Source organism: Rutilus rutilus (assembly GCF_951802725.1).
Source record: "Rutilus rutilus genome assembly, chromosome: 12".
Taxonomy (NCBI): Eukaryota; Metazoa; Chordata; class Actinopteri; order Cypriniformes; family Leuciscidae; genus Rutilus; species Rutilus rutilus.
In genome coordinates, this window is record NC_140217.1 from 10,242,266 (window position 1) to 10,261,760 (window position 19,495).

General features: G+C 39.4%; 2 protein-coding genes across 3 annotated transcripts; both read left to right on the plus strand.

The window, feature by feature from the left end:
- The first annotated feature begins 20 nt into the window (after positions 1 to 20).
- Positions 21 to 8,725, plus strand: ndufs1 (NADH:ubiquinone oxidoreductase core subunit S1). The gene is made up of 19 exons (XM_084425485.1): positions 21 to 251; positions 871 to 953; positions 1,081 to 1,172; positions 1,261 to 1,368; positions 1,488 to 1,564; positions 1,672 to 1,753; positions 1,866 to 1,996; positions 2,343 to 2,528; positions 3,770 to 3,904; positions 4,008 to 4,122; positions 4,221 to 4,366; positions 5,675 to 5,803; positions 5,899 to 6,028; positions 6,114 to 6,274; positions 6,425 to 6,579; positions 7,615 to 7,790; positions 7,920 to 8,054; positions 8,145 to 8,217; positions 8,349 to 8,725. Exons 2-19 carry the CDS (start codon positions 875 to 877, stop codon positions 8,438 to 8,440), a joined length of 2,202 nt encoding a protein of 733 aa, XP_084281611.1. The 5' UTR covers positions 21 to 251; positions 871 to 874; the 3' UTR covers positions 8,441 to 8,725.
- Positions 8,726 to 9,551: 826 nt separating this feature from the next.
- ino80db (INO80 complex subunit Db) lies at positions 9,552 to 19,414 on the plus strand. 2 transcript variants are annotated; one of them, XM_084425577.1, is made up of 10 exons: positions 9,552 to 9,940; positions 11,639 to 11,885; positions 11,968 to 12,701; positions 12,788 to 12,887; positions 13,982 to 14,194; positions 15,118 to 15,224; positions 15,383 to 15,516; positions 15,603 to 15,835; positions 15,913 to 16,070; positions 17,264 to 19,414. In XM_084425577.1, exons 2-10 carry the CDS (start codon positions 11,668 to 11,670, stop codon positions 18,007 to 18,009), a joined length of 2,643 nt encoding a protein of 880 aa, XP_084281703.1. In that variant the 5' UTR covers positions 9,552 to 9,940; positions 11,639 to 11,667; the 3' UTR covers positions 18,010 to 19,414. The 2 variants fall into 2 exon arrangements, with proteins under 2 accessions (XP_084281703.1, XP_084281702.1); XM_084425576.1 differs by having other exon boundaries at positions 9,800 to 9,940; positions 12,776 to 12,887.
- Positions 19,415 to 19,495: the final 81 nt, after the last annotated feature.

Consider the following 19,495-nt stretch of genomic DNA (forward strand, 5'->3'; position numbering starts at 1 on the left):
AAAGGTCAACACAAACCGTTGGCTTTATTATTTTAAAAATGTATTTAACATATTAATGTATTTTTACATACATGCACGCATGCATGTTCTATATTATAGAATAATATGATCCAATTAAATGTTTTTGTCATGTTTCAAAGATCGATGTGAATCGGCTATTTCCGTCATCTCCTCCGTAATCACCCGAGTCACTCACAACTGAACCTACGGCAGTCGCGCTGTTCTGGTCTAGAAGGCCAAATAGCGTCAAGGTAAGAATTAAACATTGCATTTGGTCTAGATTAGAGTGTAAACAGTGTTTTGTCCAGACATTTGCTTTGTGAATAACTGCTGGCTTTATAAACGCATGCGAAACATGGGTAATTTACAGCAACGTTCTCCCCTGTCCTTGAAGCCACTGCGCCTCTGAGTGTTAGCCTGCTAACGTAACTAGTGTGTGTAGAATGGAAATGTCAACAGCATTGGTTTTGAATTTTAAGTTTTAATCTACTTTGCCTTTACAGTGAGATATAGATATATGATATACTTTGCCTTTACATCAAATGGTTCTTTTATAAATCTTTGTCTTTGTAAGGATACAAACACGCTATGTTGCTGTTATAAAATCTGGGGTTTTGTAATCTTTGCCATAGAACTTATTGTCTGCACTCTGCAGAGATTTGAATGTATAAGGAATTTATTAAATAATACTGTTATTTGCACACCTAAGATCTGATTATAAAGAAATATTGTGACTATTTCTTTGTAATTTCCTTGTGTTACAAGGTACTGTGGCATATTTATCCATTGTTAACCTAGATACTAAGCATTGCAATAGTGGAGATCAACATATTACGTGTGCTTCTAATCGCTTGCCATTTTATTCTACAGCGACATGTTGCGTTTGCCAGCAGTAAGTCGGGCTTTGGCTGGGGCGGCCCATTCCAAGGGCTCCTTTGCCACCACCAACAATGGTAATTTGCTCTATGCATTCTTTTTTTTTAATCTTTCAAGGTTAAGTGTGATGCCCATTTTTAAGAATGCTGAGCAACTTTACTGGCTGGTCAGTCACTTACTCACACTTGCTTGTTTTTGCGACAGCGTGGACATCAGTTCGGGCCTCAAGCAATATGGTTGAAGTGTTTGTAGATGGAAAGCCTGTCATGGTGGAGCCAGGGACTACTGTACTACAGGTAATGATGCAGAGACCATTTCCTTTTAATAATTCCATGCAAGGATTGTACATTCCATGTTGTATGTTGACATGCCAACTGTGTTTAGGCTTGTGAGAAAGTTGGTGTGCAGATTCCTCGTTTCTGCTATCATGATCGTCTGTCAGTGGCCGGTAACTGCCGCATGTGTCTGGTGGAAATCGAGAGAGCGCCAAAGGTAACATGCACCATTGAAAGTATTAAGATTATGACATCATTACGCATTACTGATTATTATCAAAATACATGACAGGTCTTACTTTAAGCACGTTTTTTCCATATGTTCTTCATCAACAGCCTGTTGCAGCGTGTGCAATGCCTGTCATGAAAGGGTGGAACATTTTGACCAACTCAGAGAAAACACGAAAAGCCAGGTTTGAGAAGTAGTTTCTTGCTTTACAAATACTTCTCACACAAAGTTGTCATCATCACATATAATATTTATAAAAAAAAAATTTGTTTCTTATTGTGCTTATGATAGAGAGGGAGTCATGGAGTTCCTGCTTTCCAACCACCCTCTTGACTGTCCAATCTGTGATCAGGGAGGAGAATGTGATTTGCAGGTAAGAAAAACATTGTTTACTGCAATTTGAGAAAACGGGATTGTCAACTTGAGTATGCACTCCATCCTGATACATTTTTTATGATCATCTTGATGTTGTGCTGGATATATAGGACCAATCGATGATGTTTGGTGCTGACAGAAGCCGTTTTTCAGAAGACAAAAGAGCAGTGGAAGATAAGAACATTGGACCGCTCATCAAGACTATCATGACCCGCTGTATACATTGCACACGTTGTGTTCGGTGAGTTGGAGATCTATTATTGTACAAGCTACATAAATGCTCAAAATATATGTTGTGCAGGGCTCAACAATAAGGATTATTTTCTGATGGACCAATTCAATTATTAGTAAATGTATTATCAGAAATAAAATGTTAAAGGGATACTCCACTTTAAAATGAAAATTCTGTCATCATATACTCACCCTCATGTTGTTTCAATCCCTTATGAATTTCTTTCTTCTGCTGAACAGAAAGGAAGATATTTAGAAGAATGTCAGTAACCAGACAGTTTCTGGTCTCATTGACTTCCATAGTATATTTTTTTCCTACTTTTTCCTACAAATTTTTTTTGTGTGTAACTTTACAGTTTTGCCAGTGAGGTTGCTGGTGTGGAGGACCTGGGAACTACTGGACGCGGTAACACCATGCAGATTGGTACCTACGTTGAGAAGATGTTCATGTCTGAATTATCTGGTAACGTGATTGACTTGTGTCCTGTTGGAGCGCTGACGTCCAAACCTTACGCCTTCACTTCACGACCCTGGGAGACCAGGTACGATTCTGAGAGAGCATTTGCTCTCATGTGTACACTTTCATTAGCCTGGCTCCACCCTCCTACGTACTTCCACTCAATTTTCATTTTCCTTCAGTACTCCGTCTGGGTTTGCGGTATATTCATGGGTTTTCTCCGGCCAAATTTTTGCCGGTCCAATCAGCGAACAGAGGGAGTGGCTGAGAACAATGACGTTGAGGTCGTGCGCTAGTTTGAGTTGTAGGGTTACGTCACGACCAAACGTTAGCGATTGGTTATGGCAGATCCAGAGTGGCTCTGAGCAGATCCAATAGTTTTTAACTTTTTTTATGCTGCCTTATAATCCCTGAACATAGATGTGAAAATGCACTATCCTAAGAAAACAAAGTTTGGTCTCTTTTTAAAGAAGACACTCTGAAGTGAAACCTCTTCAAAATTGAATATGTAAAAAAGTTTTAGAAGTTTAAATTTACTGTAAAGCACTAAAGATTTACTGTACTAAAGATTTTTTTTTAAAGTCCCACTGTAGTCAATAATTGTATCCCTTAAAACTCATCTTTGATCACCAAAATTACATATTTAAATAAAAAATGTTCCTTTAAATAATTTCTTCATGCCTTAAAAAAGCTTGAATGTAACTCTACACCCTTACCTCATTTAGTATACACGGTTCTATGATGAATATGCAAATTAGCACTGCCTCCACTCACTCGCACCAGCTCAGAGATCCACTTGTTGACGATCACACGTTGATTGGTTACAAGGTAGTTTGTGACGTCAGAAACACCAGCGATTTCAAACCAAATTATTTTTACTCCAAAAAAAAAAGAGATTTTGTTTAGGCTCTGTACCAAAAATAGCCATCAGGTGTCACCCACATTCCATTGAATTTTTTCTTCTTTCATAAATTAATACATTTCTGTCACAATATCACTTCTATCACAAGACAATCACCAAATACAAAACCTTGAGTCTCAGACCTTTCCAACAATATGTGTTTTCTCAAGTTTTGATTATAAAGTAGTGCAGTCAATTTTGTAATATGAAACATGACACTGCCCACTAGGGGGGAGGAGCCTGCTAAAAGGAATTTAAGTATTGTTTCCATGGTAACTCAATGTCAGATTTCAAAATGGTTTTCACAGGATGAATACTGAGTGTGTCCCGCCAGCCGGACAATGAGAGTTCAGGGGTTTCAATAGTGAGTTACTTGAATATGTGTACACTTTAATTTTTAAAATGCTGTTCTCATGTGTCTACAGAAAGACTGAGTCCATTGATGTGCTGGATGCTGTTGGCTCCAACATTGTGGTGAGCACCAGGGGTGGTGAGGTCATGAGAATTCTTCCCCGTTTGAATGAGGATGTCAATGAGGAATGGATATCCGACAAGACCAGGTGAGCGCATAAGCTCTTAAAATAAGACAACGCCCCTCTCTTTCTTCATTCACACACACTCATGGTTAGTCTACTGTCCTGTCTCTGGCCCACCCTCTATAAGGTTTGCATATGATGGACTGAAGAGGCAGCGCCTGACCCAGCCCATGGTGAAGGATGCCAGTGGACAGTTGGTTGCCACCACTTGGGAGGATGTTCTTACACGTGTAGCTGGAGCAGTGAGTGATTGCAAATTATAAACTAGAATCATACATGTATCTGTTTTCTGTATTTGCAGACAGTAGATTTCACTGGTTGTGATTTTTGTGTTTTGCAGCTTCAAGGAGTTCAAGGTTCTGAGGTTGGAGCTATTGCTGGTGGGATGGTAGATGCTGAGGCACTAGTGGCTCTGAAGGACCTACTGAATAGACTGGACAGTGAGACCCTCTGCACTGAGGAGGTCTTCCCAATGACTGGTTCCGGGTGAGTCCTTATCCGATAAGAATGATGTCTGCCCTGATTTTAGTAATATCTCTTCTCGTTCACACTGATTTCAAGTAATTATTATTGGATTTTTTTCTAATAGTTATATCCATAATATATTGTGATGTTACTGCAAGCATTGCTGTTACTATTGGTCATCCCAAGGGTTAGAAATTTTCAACAAATTGCTTACTTTAAGGATTTGACTTGTGTAAATAACCACTTAGCAGCCACCCAGAACACCCTAGCAACCATATTTCAACATGCTAAAAACACTCAGGACACTGTTAGATCGAATGGAGTCCCCACGTCAGAAATGTCAAATCCAGCCCCGGACGCCAGATCTTGTCAAAAGATATCCGTTTTGTCTGGTGTGCAACCCAGCAAAACCTGTCAACAGAATGTCTTGTCTTTTTCCTAAAGACTCTATTAGCAGCCTTCTAGCAGCCTGAGAGTTTGATTGAGAAAGCCAGGGAAGAGCAGCAGAAGACGAAGTGATGATAATAAAAAGTGCAGAGTTTATTGAATAATCTTAGTTGCCTGTTTCAAAGCTCAGACTTGATCTAGATATTACACTACTCAATGATCTGAATTTTTCTGTCTAAGTGTTATTATACCAAATTATTGCTTTACAACATTGACCCTTGAAATGGAGACTTTCTTATCTCCTACTCGTGAGGACAAACATCCCTTTAAACCACACATTCATACGATTTAACAACAATAGCAAGTATTGCAAGAGCAAGAAAATAAGTCCATAAGACTTTTGTTTAATTTTTTATGAAAATCTGAAAGATTTCTGTCCCTCCCTTTGAAAGTCCATTCCACCTAAACTTTCAACCTTCAAAAAGTACATGAAAGTAATCGATATGAATCAAGCTATTTAATCCAGGTCTCGGCAAGAATTGTTAGATGAATAGATTTAATTTAAGCTTTTATTCACATTCATCAATACACATAGATGAACACAAATATGGTCAATGGCAGCTTGTATATACTGTCTCGACACGTAAGAACAATCCTCATTGGTTCTCGCGTGTGAAAAAAATTATGTTTGAGCTTCAATTAATAAGGATTACGATATCTTTATGAACTTGTTGAAGCTTAAATTTAGGTGTAATGGGCTTTCAGTGGAGGTACAGAAACCTCTCTGGTTTTATTAAAAATATCTTCAGTAGTGTTTAGAAGATGAACAAAAGTCTTATGAGAATGGAATTGGGGGTGATCAATTGATGACAGTTTTGGTGAACCATCTCTTTAATCTTACTATTACGGATTTAAACTAATTTTGCTCTTTTGGCTCCTTAGAACCGACCTGCGCTCCAATTACCTCTTGAACAGCCGTATCACTGGCATTGAGGAGTGTGACCTTCTGCTTCTGATTGGAACCAACCCACGTTACGAGGCACCTCTCTTCAATTCACGTGTCCGCAAGAGGTAAAACCATTGCACACTCTTGTTTGCAACAGTTGGAACCAGTTGAGCAGTCATTTCACTCCACCCCACTTTTTCTTTTTATCCCCATTCTTCAGTTGGTTGCATAATGAGCTCGAGGTGGCCATGGTTGGTCATAAGGTGGACTTAAGCTACAGTTACAACCATCTGGGTGAAACCACACAAGTTCTGCAAGAGATTGCTGATGGAACACACCCTTTCTGCAAGGTAACATTATTTAATAATGTTGGCGTTTAGCATGACATCATCAGAAGTTGACTCTTGAATGAGAAAGTATGGTTTTGTATTTCAGGTCCTAGCCCAGGCCAAAAAGCCCATTGTAGTGGTGGGTAGCTCCGCTCTCCAGAGGGATGATGGGTCAGCAATCTTTAAGGCTGTGTCCACAATTGCTCAAAATTCTCGAGCCATCAGCGGTGTTGAGGAGGGATGGAAGGTTCTCAATGTGCTGCACAGGTCAGATACTGCCATAAGTGTGTATGCATATGTGGACCTTTCTTTGAGTATCATTTCTGTTCTATATTGTTCTGTGTGAATAAAAGAATTGTGAATGTTGACCCTTTGCTTAGCACAAGTACTGACCTTTTCATATAAATGTAACCTTAGGGTGGCCAGTCAAGTGGCAGCCCTGGACCTGGGTTACAAGCCTGGTGTTGATGCAATCCGGAAGAACCCTCCCAAAGTACTGTTTCTCCTGGGAGCTGATGCTGATTGCATCACCAGAGCAGATCTTCCCAAAGACAGCTTTATCATCTACCAGGGTCAGTAACCTAACTTGCAAATTTTGTATTCTATACCAGTGATTCCCAGCCCTGGTCCTTGATTACCCTCAGCACTGCACATTTTAGATGTCAGTCTTACTAATCAAACACACCTGATTCAACAAATCAGCCTAGGGTTAAAGGGATAGTTCACACAATGCCCTCATAGTTCACTTGCCCTCATGTCATGTCGTTCCAAACCTGTAAGACTTTCGTTCATCTTCGGAACACAGATTAAGATGTTTTTGATGAAATCAGCGATTTCTGTCCCTCCATAGACCGCTACACAACCACCACTTTGATGTTTCAAAAAGTTCATAAAGAGATCATAAAATTAATCTATATGAATTGAGTGTTTTTTGGTCCAGATTTTCTGAGGAGACTTGATTGCTTTATATGATGAACAGATTTAATTTAGTCTTTTATTCACATATAAACAACATTGATCGGTGACCATAAACAGAAGCTCAACCGAACCGCATTGGTTCTTGCGGAAGCTCAAACATGCTGCGTTACACACGAGAATGAATCTCATTGGTTCTTGCAAGTCAAGCGACCATGCTTGAGTTTCTGTTTACCACAACTGATGTTTGAGTAGATGAATGTTTATACGTGAATAAAAGCCTAACTCAATCTGTTTATCATATAAAGTGATCATGTTTCTTAAGACCGCTCAATTCATATGGATTCATTTTACAATTTCTCTAATCGTTAAAGTGGTAGTTGCGTAGCTGTCAATGGAGGGACAGAAGGCTCTCAGATTTCATAAAATAGATCTTCATGTGTGTTCCAAAGTTGAACGAAAGTCTTACAGGTTTGGAACGACATGAGGGTGAGTAATTAATGACAGAATTTTCGTTTTTGGGTGAACCTTTAAGACTCTCAGACCTCAGATGGATGTCAGATAAGAGAGAGGGAGAGCGGAGAGAAACCACAGCTCTATACTCTTGTTCAGTACAGCAATCTCATGGCAAACGGCTTGCATCCAAATACAGTATATTCTTATAAGTTTAATGGTACCACATGCTTATCCAGGTCACCATGGAGATGTAGGTGCACTCATGGCTGATGTCATCATGCCTGGTGCTGCATACACCGAAAAGACTGGCACATACGTCAACACAGAGGGTCGTGCCCAGCAGACTAGAGTGGCAGTCACTGCTCCCGGTATTGCACGCGAGGACTGGAAGATTTTGCGTGCCGTTTCTGAGGTACGCTCCTTAACTTGTACTTTAACAATGTACAACCTGTTCCTCATATTGTTCATATACCTTTGCTGAGCTATTCTTTAGAAGAAAGTGTAGACTGTTCATTACAAATTCTTGTTTTTGTTTGCTCAGCTGGCAGGAATCACACTGCCGTATGACACACTGGATGAGGTAAGGAGAAGGCTGGAAGAGGTCTCTCCTAACCTGGTGAGATATGATGATGTAGAGGAAGCCAATTATTTCAAACAAGCCCATGAGCTTTCAAAGGTTTGTGTTTTTTTTTTTGTGTGTGTGTCAATTTTTGTTTTAAATCTCCACTACTTGAACTGTTCACTAATGTTCTCCTGGTCTCCTTAGGGTGTGAATCAGTCATTGCTTGCGGCTCCTATTGTCCCTCCTCAGCTCACAGTGAAGGATTTCTACATGACCGGTAGAGTAACAAATATATTATGTTGGTTTAATGAGTTATATTAAGTTTTTATGTTTAAATAGAATGCTGTAACCAGGTGTATGTCTTTGAATCTGCCATTTACCATTGCCTTTGGTTGTCTTTCTCAATAGACCCCATAAGCAGAGCCTCTCAGACAATGGCCAAGTGTGTGAAGGCTGTGACCGAGGGGGCAGCAGCAGTTGATGAGCCCTCAATTTGTTAAAACTCCTTCAGGCACACCAATTTATCTATAGTAATGCACACAAAAGTAGTCATCGTCAAGTACATGTACAAACACATACCTGGATTTTAGCATTACTTTGCTGTTTGTCTCTTGTGTCTTACATAGTCAGACTTCACCAGAGCAGCAAAATGTGTGAAATTATCATATTTAAATAGGCTTTGAAGGTTGTTGTAAAGTTTTCATTCCCATGATTAAGTTGAATGAGGTCTGCTTTGTTTTGGAAAGCTCTTATTATAATAAATAAAAATGTATTATATCAATATACTATTGTCGCCATTCACATTGCTGGTCTAAATTCTTTAAAGTAAGGGTGTAGTAGAAAACCAAATATTCTGTTTTGGTAGAAGCTAGGCTAGGATGGAAGTGTAAGGGGAAAATGTTTTCTAAAAATAAGCATCTTGATTGGGTTTCCTTCTTATTAATGAAGTTGGATTAAGTGCAGTGTAAAGCCTGTTTTCCTCTGAAAATATATACACTTATAATTTGAAAGAATTCTATCTGTTGAATAATCTTAAATTAATTTATATTAATAACAAAGTAATGGATTGTTATGGGTTTTACTCAGTTACTGATCAAACTTTACCTGCCCTTGATCTTTACTTTACTTTTTTTTTTGCTACTATGTTAGGATCATGCTGACATCACTGACTGAATAGGGGGCAACACAAGACACTTAGAAATATCAGTAACACCTGCTTCAGAGTTTATATCACAAGTCTTGTCACCTTGATGATATTTATTGATAGCAACGATGGGAAAATATGACTGACAAGAATGTTATCGTCGCACGTTAGATTGCACTGAATTTGAAGTTGGTGATGTCATTCCAGGCATGGATGAGACGCGTGAGAGGAGGCTGTCGGAAAAGACTTTGGGGGAGATCCCTCAAAACTTGAAATCAATGACTGCGGCTTAAATAAAACTTCACGCTGGTCCGAACACTTCTGACAGCTGGACACACAAATGTTCAATCTGTATTGTATGTTTGCGAGATCTGTCATCTTTCTAAAAGCCGACAATGAACATACAAAGTTGAATTCCAAAATGGTTGCAGAGGTTGTTGTTGCACTGTTGGCTGTTGTCATGTCCCCCCAGTGCCTGTAGTTGTGCTGTAAGAAGCCTCGCATCCGATGACTAAACCAACACCCCCTTCTCTTTGTGTACGGCTAGTTTTATTTAACTAATCGACAAAGATGTGCCAGTAGGATTCGTGCAAAATTATATCCACGCGTTAAAAAACTAAATCTGCTAGCGTTACATGGAAAGGTAGAGGCGGAATATCCCCGCTGAGAGGAATAGCCGTCGACCGTATGAAAAGATCAGCGTAGCTAGTTTAGCACAGGCCGCAGTGATCGGAGGCTGAGCTGCTGCCGGGAAGCAACGGACTCAAGTAAAGGCGGAAGACCGCTTATCACGCACTGCAAGGCGGGTGTCTCGCTACTCGACTCGGGGGGATTCGGGAAGTTTCACAGGCCAACGGTAACTACGAATTGCGCAGAAAATAAAGGAATGTATGTCGTCAAAATGTGTATCTGATATCAATTTTATTGTAATATTACTAAAACGTAAACTCACGAAACTAATCAAAATTTAACTAATAAATAAAACCCCGAAACTTTCAAATGTCTCCGGTCGTCGACAACGCTTATTCTCATTTGACAGGTATTTTGCTTATTATCGGTCCCGAGTGTTTCTCACAAATAAAATATTCCGACGACCGTTACAAAGTTTCAAAATACGTTCGAAATATTTGTACGACGCAACAAAGAAATACATTCTGTCGCTCTGAGTTTGACCGTATATTTCGGAAAAAGAATTAAATAGTTTCTTCAGGCGCTACACCCAACTTGCTCAATCCTTGCCTCAAAAGTAACTGATAGTGCTGCCCAAGTACATGATAGAGTAGTAGGCGGGTTGTCCACCGTCCCCTTGCGTTTTCAAAGTTGCTTTGCATGTCAAACGTATTGTACTCTGCCCAAACACTTTTACGAGCCATCGTTTTATGATTTAGTGTTTCACCTACTTAAAGCTCTGCTTACACCAGCTGTTTTTCTCAAGTGTCATTGATTGCTTGAAACAGGGGCTACTTTTCCTTCTTCCTGTCACTTTAATATTTAATGGTTTGAGCTGTTTATGCTGAGCAGCCTACACACTGCATATTTTCATGAGTGCTTTAAAAGGCAGAGTTCAGAATTGTTAGGTGTTGGAAGTGACTGCAACATATTGAAAGCTATTTTAAATCGGATGTCACTTGACCTGCTGTCATTTTTATATTCATGGTTTTATTATAGCTGTTTGACTTGTATAGTTAGTACAAATGCATAACATTCATAGTTTCGTATACATTAGCGAGTGCTAGAAACTCATTATGAAGGAGCACAATAATAATGGAAGAGCTGAGAGGTTTGATTATCATTATGTCTCTGCAAACTATGCTGTTTAGGGGGAGCTGTAGGGGAAATTGGAGCTGCAATTGAGATCAATAAAATTAATATTACAGTAAAGGCTGGAATACACTACACGGAAGAGATTTTAAAGCGCTAGGCATTATACACTTGCCGACTTTGTAAATGATTACAGAGAAAAACTGAGCATCACGTGAAAAACTGACTGAGGATCACACACTACCAGACTTTAAAGTCATTCCGAACACAAAAAACAAATGCAGAAACATGCACCTCGTTGCATGGAGACGAATGACAAAGGAGAACAAAGTGTTCAAAATCAAAATATCAAAGATGTTTGATATCCTCCGACTAGATAGAATATCGTCTGAAGCTAAAAAAAGAGTCAGAAATCTGGAGAAAAAACAACTGCCCAAAATCTGCAGAATGAAAACTAACATCGACTTCTCCAAACTGCAAAATGAGGGGAAAATCTGGGCAAAAGTCATGTAGTGTGTATTTCAGCCTTAAAAGTGTAGTGCATTTTATACCTTTATACCCTAATTGTACAACATAGACATATAAATAACATTTAAATCATTTAGAAACAGAATTACAACTGTAAATGTAAAGCACAAATGTAAAGTTTTGATTTAAAGTGAATGTCTCATTGACCAGTTGTTCTTCGTGCACTCCAAAAGAAGCTGAATTTGAATTTTGGTAGTTGACGCAATGCTTTCATCACACTTTTGTCTCATTCACATACCGCTTCTTTTTTTTTTTTTTTTATCAGCTGATGTTCCGTAGAGTTCCAGCCCTGGGATGTATGAAGGCAAACACATCCACTACTCGGAGGTGGACCACAAGCCTCTGTGTTCATACAGTCCAAAGCTTTGCAAGCAGCGCAGGCTCAATGGTTATGCTTTCTGCATCCGCCATGTGCTCGAGGACCGGACCGCTCCCTTCAGGCAGTGCGAATATGTAGCCAAGTACAATAGCCAGCGCTGCACCAACCCAATACCCAAGGCTCACGACCGCAAGTAAGTTTGTGGATTAACAAATGTTCAAAGAAAAGATGTGCATGTTTAAAATAATACTGAAAACAATCTGTTTGTCTTTTAGGTATTGTAATAGTCACCTTCAGGTTATGGGTGTCCTCCCCAAGAAGGAGCGAAAGAAGAAACAAGATACCATTGAGTCTTTGGCCCTCAAAATTACCGTTCCATCCCTGGCTCTGAAAACTCACAAAGGTCTCGAGCTTTTACCTCCATCCCCACCACCCTCCCTGGCTTGTCTACTCCCCTCAGATCCCTTCGCCTTTTGCAGGGGAGAAAAAATGTTAAAATCAAGTGGCACATTCCTGAAGAAACCCCAAGAAAACCAAGCTCTGAACCATAAGCAGAAACAGCAAGATCACAGTGTTCCAGCGTTCCCAAACCATCTCAGAACCTCCGCTCTTTCTTCAACCCTTCCACATTCTTGCCTCCCTCCTCCGCAGACTGGAAGAACCACACAAACAGCCATAGTTCCCTCCTCCCCTAACGCAGCAACCCTACAAACCCCTGCAGTTCGTTCAGGTCCATTATTCAAAACCTCATCCACACTTCCGGACAGCCATCAGGGCTCAAAAGACACAGCTCCAACTGATAACAAAATTAAACTGGACCTCAATCATGCGTTTGATAAAAAGGTTTCCCCTGCAGTTTCAGGGATGGCACCAAGCCGTGATGACATACACGGACAATTAATAAAAGTGCGCTCAGTTGCTATGCGGCAACAAGCTCCATGTTTGCAGAAGTTCCATAGATTGATGGACCAACACAAGGGGAGGTACCAAGACCTGAACCCACATTTAGGTAGGACATTTTGACCTGGGATTTTGACATTTAAAAATTTGTTTGGCTTTAGTTTGTTTTAATGACAAACACAGCTTGTGTTCTAGGGCTTGATTGGTCAGAAGACAGTGAAGAGGAAGATGGAGACTTGGGGAAGCTAGTGTCATATCAGTGCCAGAGACTACAAGAGAAGCACTTTGAAGAAAGGTACAGTAATCCATCAGTCTGACAATCATCCATCCTCCACCTAATTTAATGCCAAACGCAAAGATTAACCCATATTATAATGTAGATCTCTGGAATACTTGATTCTGATCGGTCAATTGTCGTATTCTGCAGCTACATTTTTTTTTTAATGACTGCTAAACTGCAACTTCCCGTATAACTCCATGGCTTCTTTCTCACGTAATAGAAAAAATATTCTCAAATCAATATTTATGTCACACGAAAGAGTAAAGTACAAATAGAACTTTCAGTTGTTTCAGTGATCTTTTAAAGTAATTTTTGGAAGGTAAAAACTAAAACAGTGGTTCTTAAACTTTTTGTCTCCAAGGCCCCTATTGTCCACAACAATTTTTGAAGGCTCGACATTCAAATTCTGGAATCTTGCAATTTCATCTACAGAATCTAGGAATGTTCTGTATGTTCCCACACTTTTTAAGAATTTACATGACTTTTACAGTTGTTCATTACGGATAAGGATTAATTAATAATATCAACTACTTACTAATTTCTACCCGATAAAATATTTTAGAACTTGGCATACTGCAAATACAAATGTATACATTATAAAATGCGGTTTTATGCAGCTCTAGAATTAAGGGTTGAATAAAACAAGAAATATCTTATAATACCAAAAATAGATAATGTAAGAGTCCAGAACTCTGTAAAGTCTCATCCAGCACATCCCAAAGACTTTCAATGAATTTAAGGTCTGGACTCAGAGGTGCCAATTCATGTGTGAAAATGATTCTTCATTCACCATTCTTACACAATTTGAGCCTGATGAATCTTGACATTGTCATCCTGGAATACGGCCATGATGTGTCTTCCTACATGGTTGTTTAAGAAATGAAAAGCTACACGCACCTTCAATTAGGGTTAGAAGAACTGTTGGCAAACATAACATGCCAGAAACATAATCACTGCAATAATGATCCAATCATTGACTCGTAAGCATTTGCCTATTTAAATCCGTGGCATGAATATGAATGCTTATTTCCATTCTGTGACCCATCAGTGTATCTGAACCCACAGTTTGAAAACTGCTGATCTAGAGAAATCTCTTTCCCGTCTCGCAGTGCCAGCAGTTCCCGTGCTGAGCGTTTGGCAGGCTTCTGCTCATACCTGAGACAAAAACACACGCACCTTTGCAGGGAGCAGAGGGGCTTCAGGAGAGAGAGAAGATCCCAGCATGCTCTTCGTAAAGCCCTGCTGCAGGCAGCAAGAAAGGAACCTCAACACACCGCACAGCTTATTCAGGAACAACATAATGAGACCTCCACACCCTCCAGGTAAAAAAACACATGCATTAGGGGTGTAACAATACATTATGTGTTGATGCGATATGATGTATTGATGCAATGCATAAAATATCAATAACTTTTCAACAACTAGAGTGCCTCATTTTATTGTTGAAAGTTCATGCTATATTTTGGCTTCATTTCAAATTGACTTAAAGAGGATCTATTATGCTTTACAAGTTTACATTTTCAACTTTCTTTAGAGTGTAATGTTGCTGTTTGAGCATACAAAAGGTCTGCAAAGTTTCAAAGTCCAGTCCAAAGGGAGCTATTCTCTACATCAGTAAACTCTGAAATGCTTCGATTGTAGTCTTCCAGGAACATAGACGTCACAATATTCTGCATGTAAATAATTCCCGCCAGAGGCATACGGGAAAAAATGGGACGAGGCCTGGTTGAGTTGTGTTTGTAGTGTGTTTTTCCACCCCGGGCCTAATGCGGTTATGGAAAGAATTGATCAATAACAACACATTGATCCAGCTGACCAATCAGAGCACATTAAGCTTTTTGGAAGGAGGGGCTTCATAGAGAGAGAAATTTAACAGAGCGATACTGACAGACTGGGAAGAGAGGTGCTGCAACAGTATAAAATATGTGATAAAAAAATAAAAAAGTATTGTTCAAGCATGAAAACCTGTTCTAGGTTCGTAAAAGGGCGTAATGTGTCTTCTTCTTTTTTTTTAAACAGGCGCATAATATCTTAACAATTGATATCGCAGGCCCCTGAATCTTATCAATTTATATCCTAATAGTATCTCTTCAAGATTTGAGATATCAGCAAATATCGTGTTGCTGGCTAAGAGTATTAATACCAGATCTTTCAAGTATTGTGATGCAACGTCCAATCTACACCCATGATGTGCTCGACATGCTTTCATGTTGCAGTAGTTTGTTTTCTTGTTTTAATTCCACAGCACTGCAGTACCAATGGCTGGAGATGACTCAGGTTTATGCTTGGCTATCGTGAAAGGTGAAGACTGCAGAAATTCAGCCTTACCGTTCACCAGGCACTGCTTTCAACGTATCCTCTCAAAGTTCTTAACAATAGCTGACTGCTTTTGGCTGTTCGTCTGCATTCAGAGCAATTTTTCCTGTGACTTCAACTAACCATCTGCTTTGGTGATTGACCGATCGACTTTGGTTCGTTCCCTGTGTTGTGTCCTTAATGGCACTCTGTAGATATCCTTCAGAACCGTTCACAGCAGCTGTTCTCAAGCTGCACTGCTCGCTTTGCAGATGGAGCTCAGTGTTCCATCCCTGTCTTTGACATCACGCACCAGACACCACTTTGTGATGAGCATGCCAAGAAAATGGTGAGAAACAGAAGACTGTTTCATTGCGTAATAAACTTTTTGCTAGTAACTAATATAACCATATGTGCACTAATGGTACTTTACAGGACAATTTCCTGCGAGGTGATATCAGCCGGAGAACGTACCACCACCACCAGCAGATTCAGCGGCACAGGCCACTGAAGAAAGCCAAGCCTCCAGCACTCAGTAAGAAGCATAAGAAGAAAGGCAAGCGAGGAGCACCAAAGCGCCCTCAGAAACCCATTCCTCCTGCGCTACCCCAGGGTAACCTGGGAATGCCTTCCATTTTGTGCCTGCCCACTCAGCCTTCTGGCATAAGGTGAAAGCCGAGTGTGTTTGTATGTGTGTGTTTGCGTATGTCTGTGAATGCGCACTCATTGTCTTTGTGTTTTTCAGGAGCCCTTTAACTCCTGATTTAAGTGCAGATGAATTTCCAGATGACATCACCAATGACATCAGTGACATTCCACATGATCTAGAGTTGAATCAGGAGGATTTCTCAGATGTTCTGCCTCGACTCCCGGATGATCTGCAGGACTTTGATCTTTTTGAAGGTAAAAGTGCTATAATATTATGGAAGGGTATTGATACAGGTCCTTAGATTCTGATTCATTTCTGTATATTTCAGTTATAATGTCTATTTTGCTTAAAAAAGTGGACATTATATTTTATTTATTTATTCATTTATTCATTTTTGTATAAGGGCCCAATAAATGCAGTTAAATTCCTATGTTATTTAACAGATAAACAACCAAAAAGTTGGTAATGTGTAAAGTTATCATAAAATTATAAACTCATTAACATTTAATGTACAATATATCACTGTATTATACATAAATTACGATATATATATATACACACTACTGTTCAAAAGTTAAGACGTTTTTGATGTTTTTAAAAGAAGTCTCTTATGCTCACCAAGGCTGCAAAATACAGTAAAAACAGTAATATTGTGAAATTTGATTACAATTTAATAAAGCGGTTCTCTGTTTTAACATATTTTAAAATGCAATGTATTCCTATGATCAAAACTGAATTTTCAGCATCATTACTTCAGAAATCATTCTAATATGCTGATTTAGTGCTCAAGAGACATTTCTTATTATTATCAATGTTTGAAAACAGTTGTTGCTTAATTTTTTCTTGTGGAAACCATAATGATTCTTTTGCTGAATGTAAAATTCAACAGCATTTGAATAGAATTTTTTGTAACATTATTAATGTCTTTACTGCCTCTTTTGATCAATTTAATGCATCGTTGATGAATAAATTATATTTGAAACTAATTATTTAAAATATTCCATCACTATAACTTAATTCAGTGAAGGATCCATCCGACTGATTTTTATTTTTTTACTTTTAATCTGTCTGATTCATTTGACTGATTCGTTAAGATGACAGAAAGTGTCATTTGTCCGTGATTGAGACTTGCACTGGTTTCACTGTTATCTTGTGCAGCCACAAGAACAACTCAATTGAAGCTTTTATGCTTTTTTTTTATGCTTATTGCTTTTATTTTGTGTTTTTTCTGCAAACTTGGGATAAATATGATGATCTCATTTGCTGTGTGGGGTTGCAGGAAAAAGAGTAATTCAGGCACAGAGTTAAAGATTGGGCTTTTAAGAATTGATATTTTTACCCTTATAAACTTTATACTTTCTATGTCTATTCTTTTTTCTGGTAATTCTTTTCTGACTTTGTTTAAAGTCATTTTATATTCGCTAATTCATGTTTATTTGTCATATAGGTAAGAATAGTGAGCTGTTGCCCACCTCTGAGGAAGCCGAGGAATTGGTTCGCGTTCTGCAGGCCATGAGCTCGTACCCAGAATCCCTTGCATGTCTAAGCGGAATGGCTGAGCTTGGTCCCGTAGAAGGGGTAGATTGTCGTAGCATGCCGGGGGGAGTCGTGGATCTACTGAGTGTGCGGCTATCTGCTGAAACCCTTTCCAGCCTGGAGCTGGACCCCAGTCTGCTCCCCACCTCTGAAGACGCTTTCCCCCCATCACCTCCATCACCACAGCCCCCTCTGACTCCTCCATCCTCAGTGGGGCATCTCACAGACAGCACGTACACACAGAGACAACCTCATCTCCTAGCTAAGATGGATAACTCCAAAGCAGATCTGAGTGATCTGGCCCTTTGCAAGGACGAGGACATCTCTCATGGCTCGTGGGGCGTTCTCGCCCTCCCCCTCAGCGACTCCTCACAGTTTCACAGCCTTATTGCCTCAGACGGCCTGCTGATGTCCACAGCCCTCTCAACGCCAATGACCCCCGTGCCCTCAGCCCCCTGTCAGCCCAGTTCGGCCCTCTCTGCTTTTCATCAGAGCAGCCAAACTGTCCCCGTCAGTCGCTCTACACCCGCATTCTCACCCTCATCACCATCGTCCCAAACCAAGCACCTTCTCCCCCCACTGTTCAATCACTGTGGGATCCCAGCAGACTTACAGCCGCACCACAGTACAACGGCGCCCCCTATGGACCAGGCCTGAACTGCAGGCAGAACCAATTATTTGCTATGGTCAGTGTTCAGGGAACATGTTGCAGGTGAATTTTTTTTTTTTTTTTTTATGTCAGGGTCATTGTGTTTGTCTCCTCAGTCCTCTGCATCTTTTTCCCTCACAAAGAAAGAACATCAAGCAATAAATTTCCTTGTTGGCATAAATTAGTTGCTTTTTTCAAAAAGCAAGCATAGATGGATTTTAGCCATTAATATCACTTGTATCCTTAAACACATATTTAATATATTTATAGAGTAGCAGTCTGCACAACTAGTTTTATTGATGAGTGAAAATGTGTGGTAACTGGTGAAAATGTGGTTCTTGTTTAGAGGTAATGGGCAAGTTTGTCAGTGGCAAACACAAGAGGAAAGGTGTCATGGTTGTATCACTATTTTGTCCCGTGTGATGATTAAAAAGCTCATTGTTTTGGCAGATGGTGTTTGTGCTTTTAGTAGCCGTTAAACTATGGGGTCTTGCTCTAAGTGTAAGTGCCTGCCATAAAAGCTGTGTAACACCTTTATAATTAGTGTATTGCAAATCAACAGAAATTACACTTTGCGTTGTCACTTAGTAAAAACCTGTGTGCACAAAAATACACACCTGAAAATATTTAAAGAGGCATTTATTCCCTGTTTTTGAATCCTCACGCAAGTAATTACCTTCTCACATTACCGTAAAGTTACTCAAAGTGTTAAACTTTGATTCTGAGTGTTCGATGTGCTCCTGTGTAAGGCATTTAGCTGAAGTGATAGCAGTTGTGGGAAATAAATGGTGTAAAGCTATAGTTGGTTATCTTGTCATGGCTTTTAAAGAGAGTAGTTATGATGCCTTTTCCCTCATGTCATGCCAAGTCTACATGTGCATTTTCCCATTTATGTTCTTTGCTGATGCTTTCTTACCAAAGCGGCTTCCAAGAAAGCCTCTTTTTATGTCCACAACAGAAAATATCTTTATATCAGTATATCTAACTGAACCAATATAATGAAATCATGTTTGGGCAGTTAAGCTTTTAAAGAGAACAGTTAAGTATAACCTTGATTCAGTGTCATTATAAAACGAATAATGATGTAAAATTGTGGTTTGGGTAGACTTGCCGTTTTACTGGATAATGCTGCTTTTATCAACAGGCATACTGACAGATATCCTTGCACACAGAGGGTTGTCTCATATACTTTTTATACTTATTCACTGAATGTATCAAGTCAACAAAAAAAAAAGTTTATTATAACCTATTAAAATGTTATGGTCCTCTTCTTTGTTCAAGGTATTTTTATGTCTTGACATGTTTACTTTTGTTACTTAAGTGCTTGGATGTGGGCGTGTGTGTAGACAATGTGTAAGAGAAATTCTATTTGTTTTATTTGAAATGTGTGAATTAAAACTGCTATGAACACGACTTTTTGTGCACTCATTATTTCAATGTGCTGTCAGCAGCAATTTGCAGGTTTTGTGTTGCAAAGAAAACAATGTGATGACA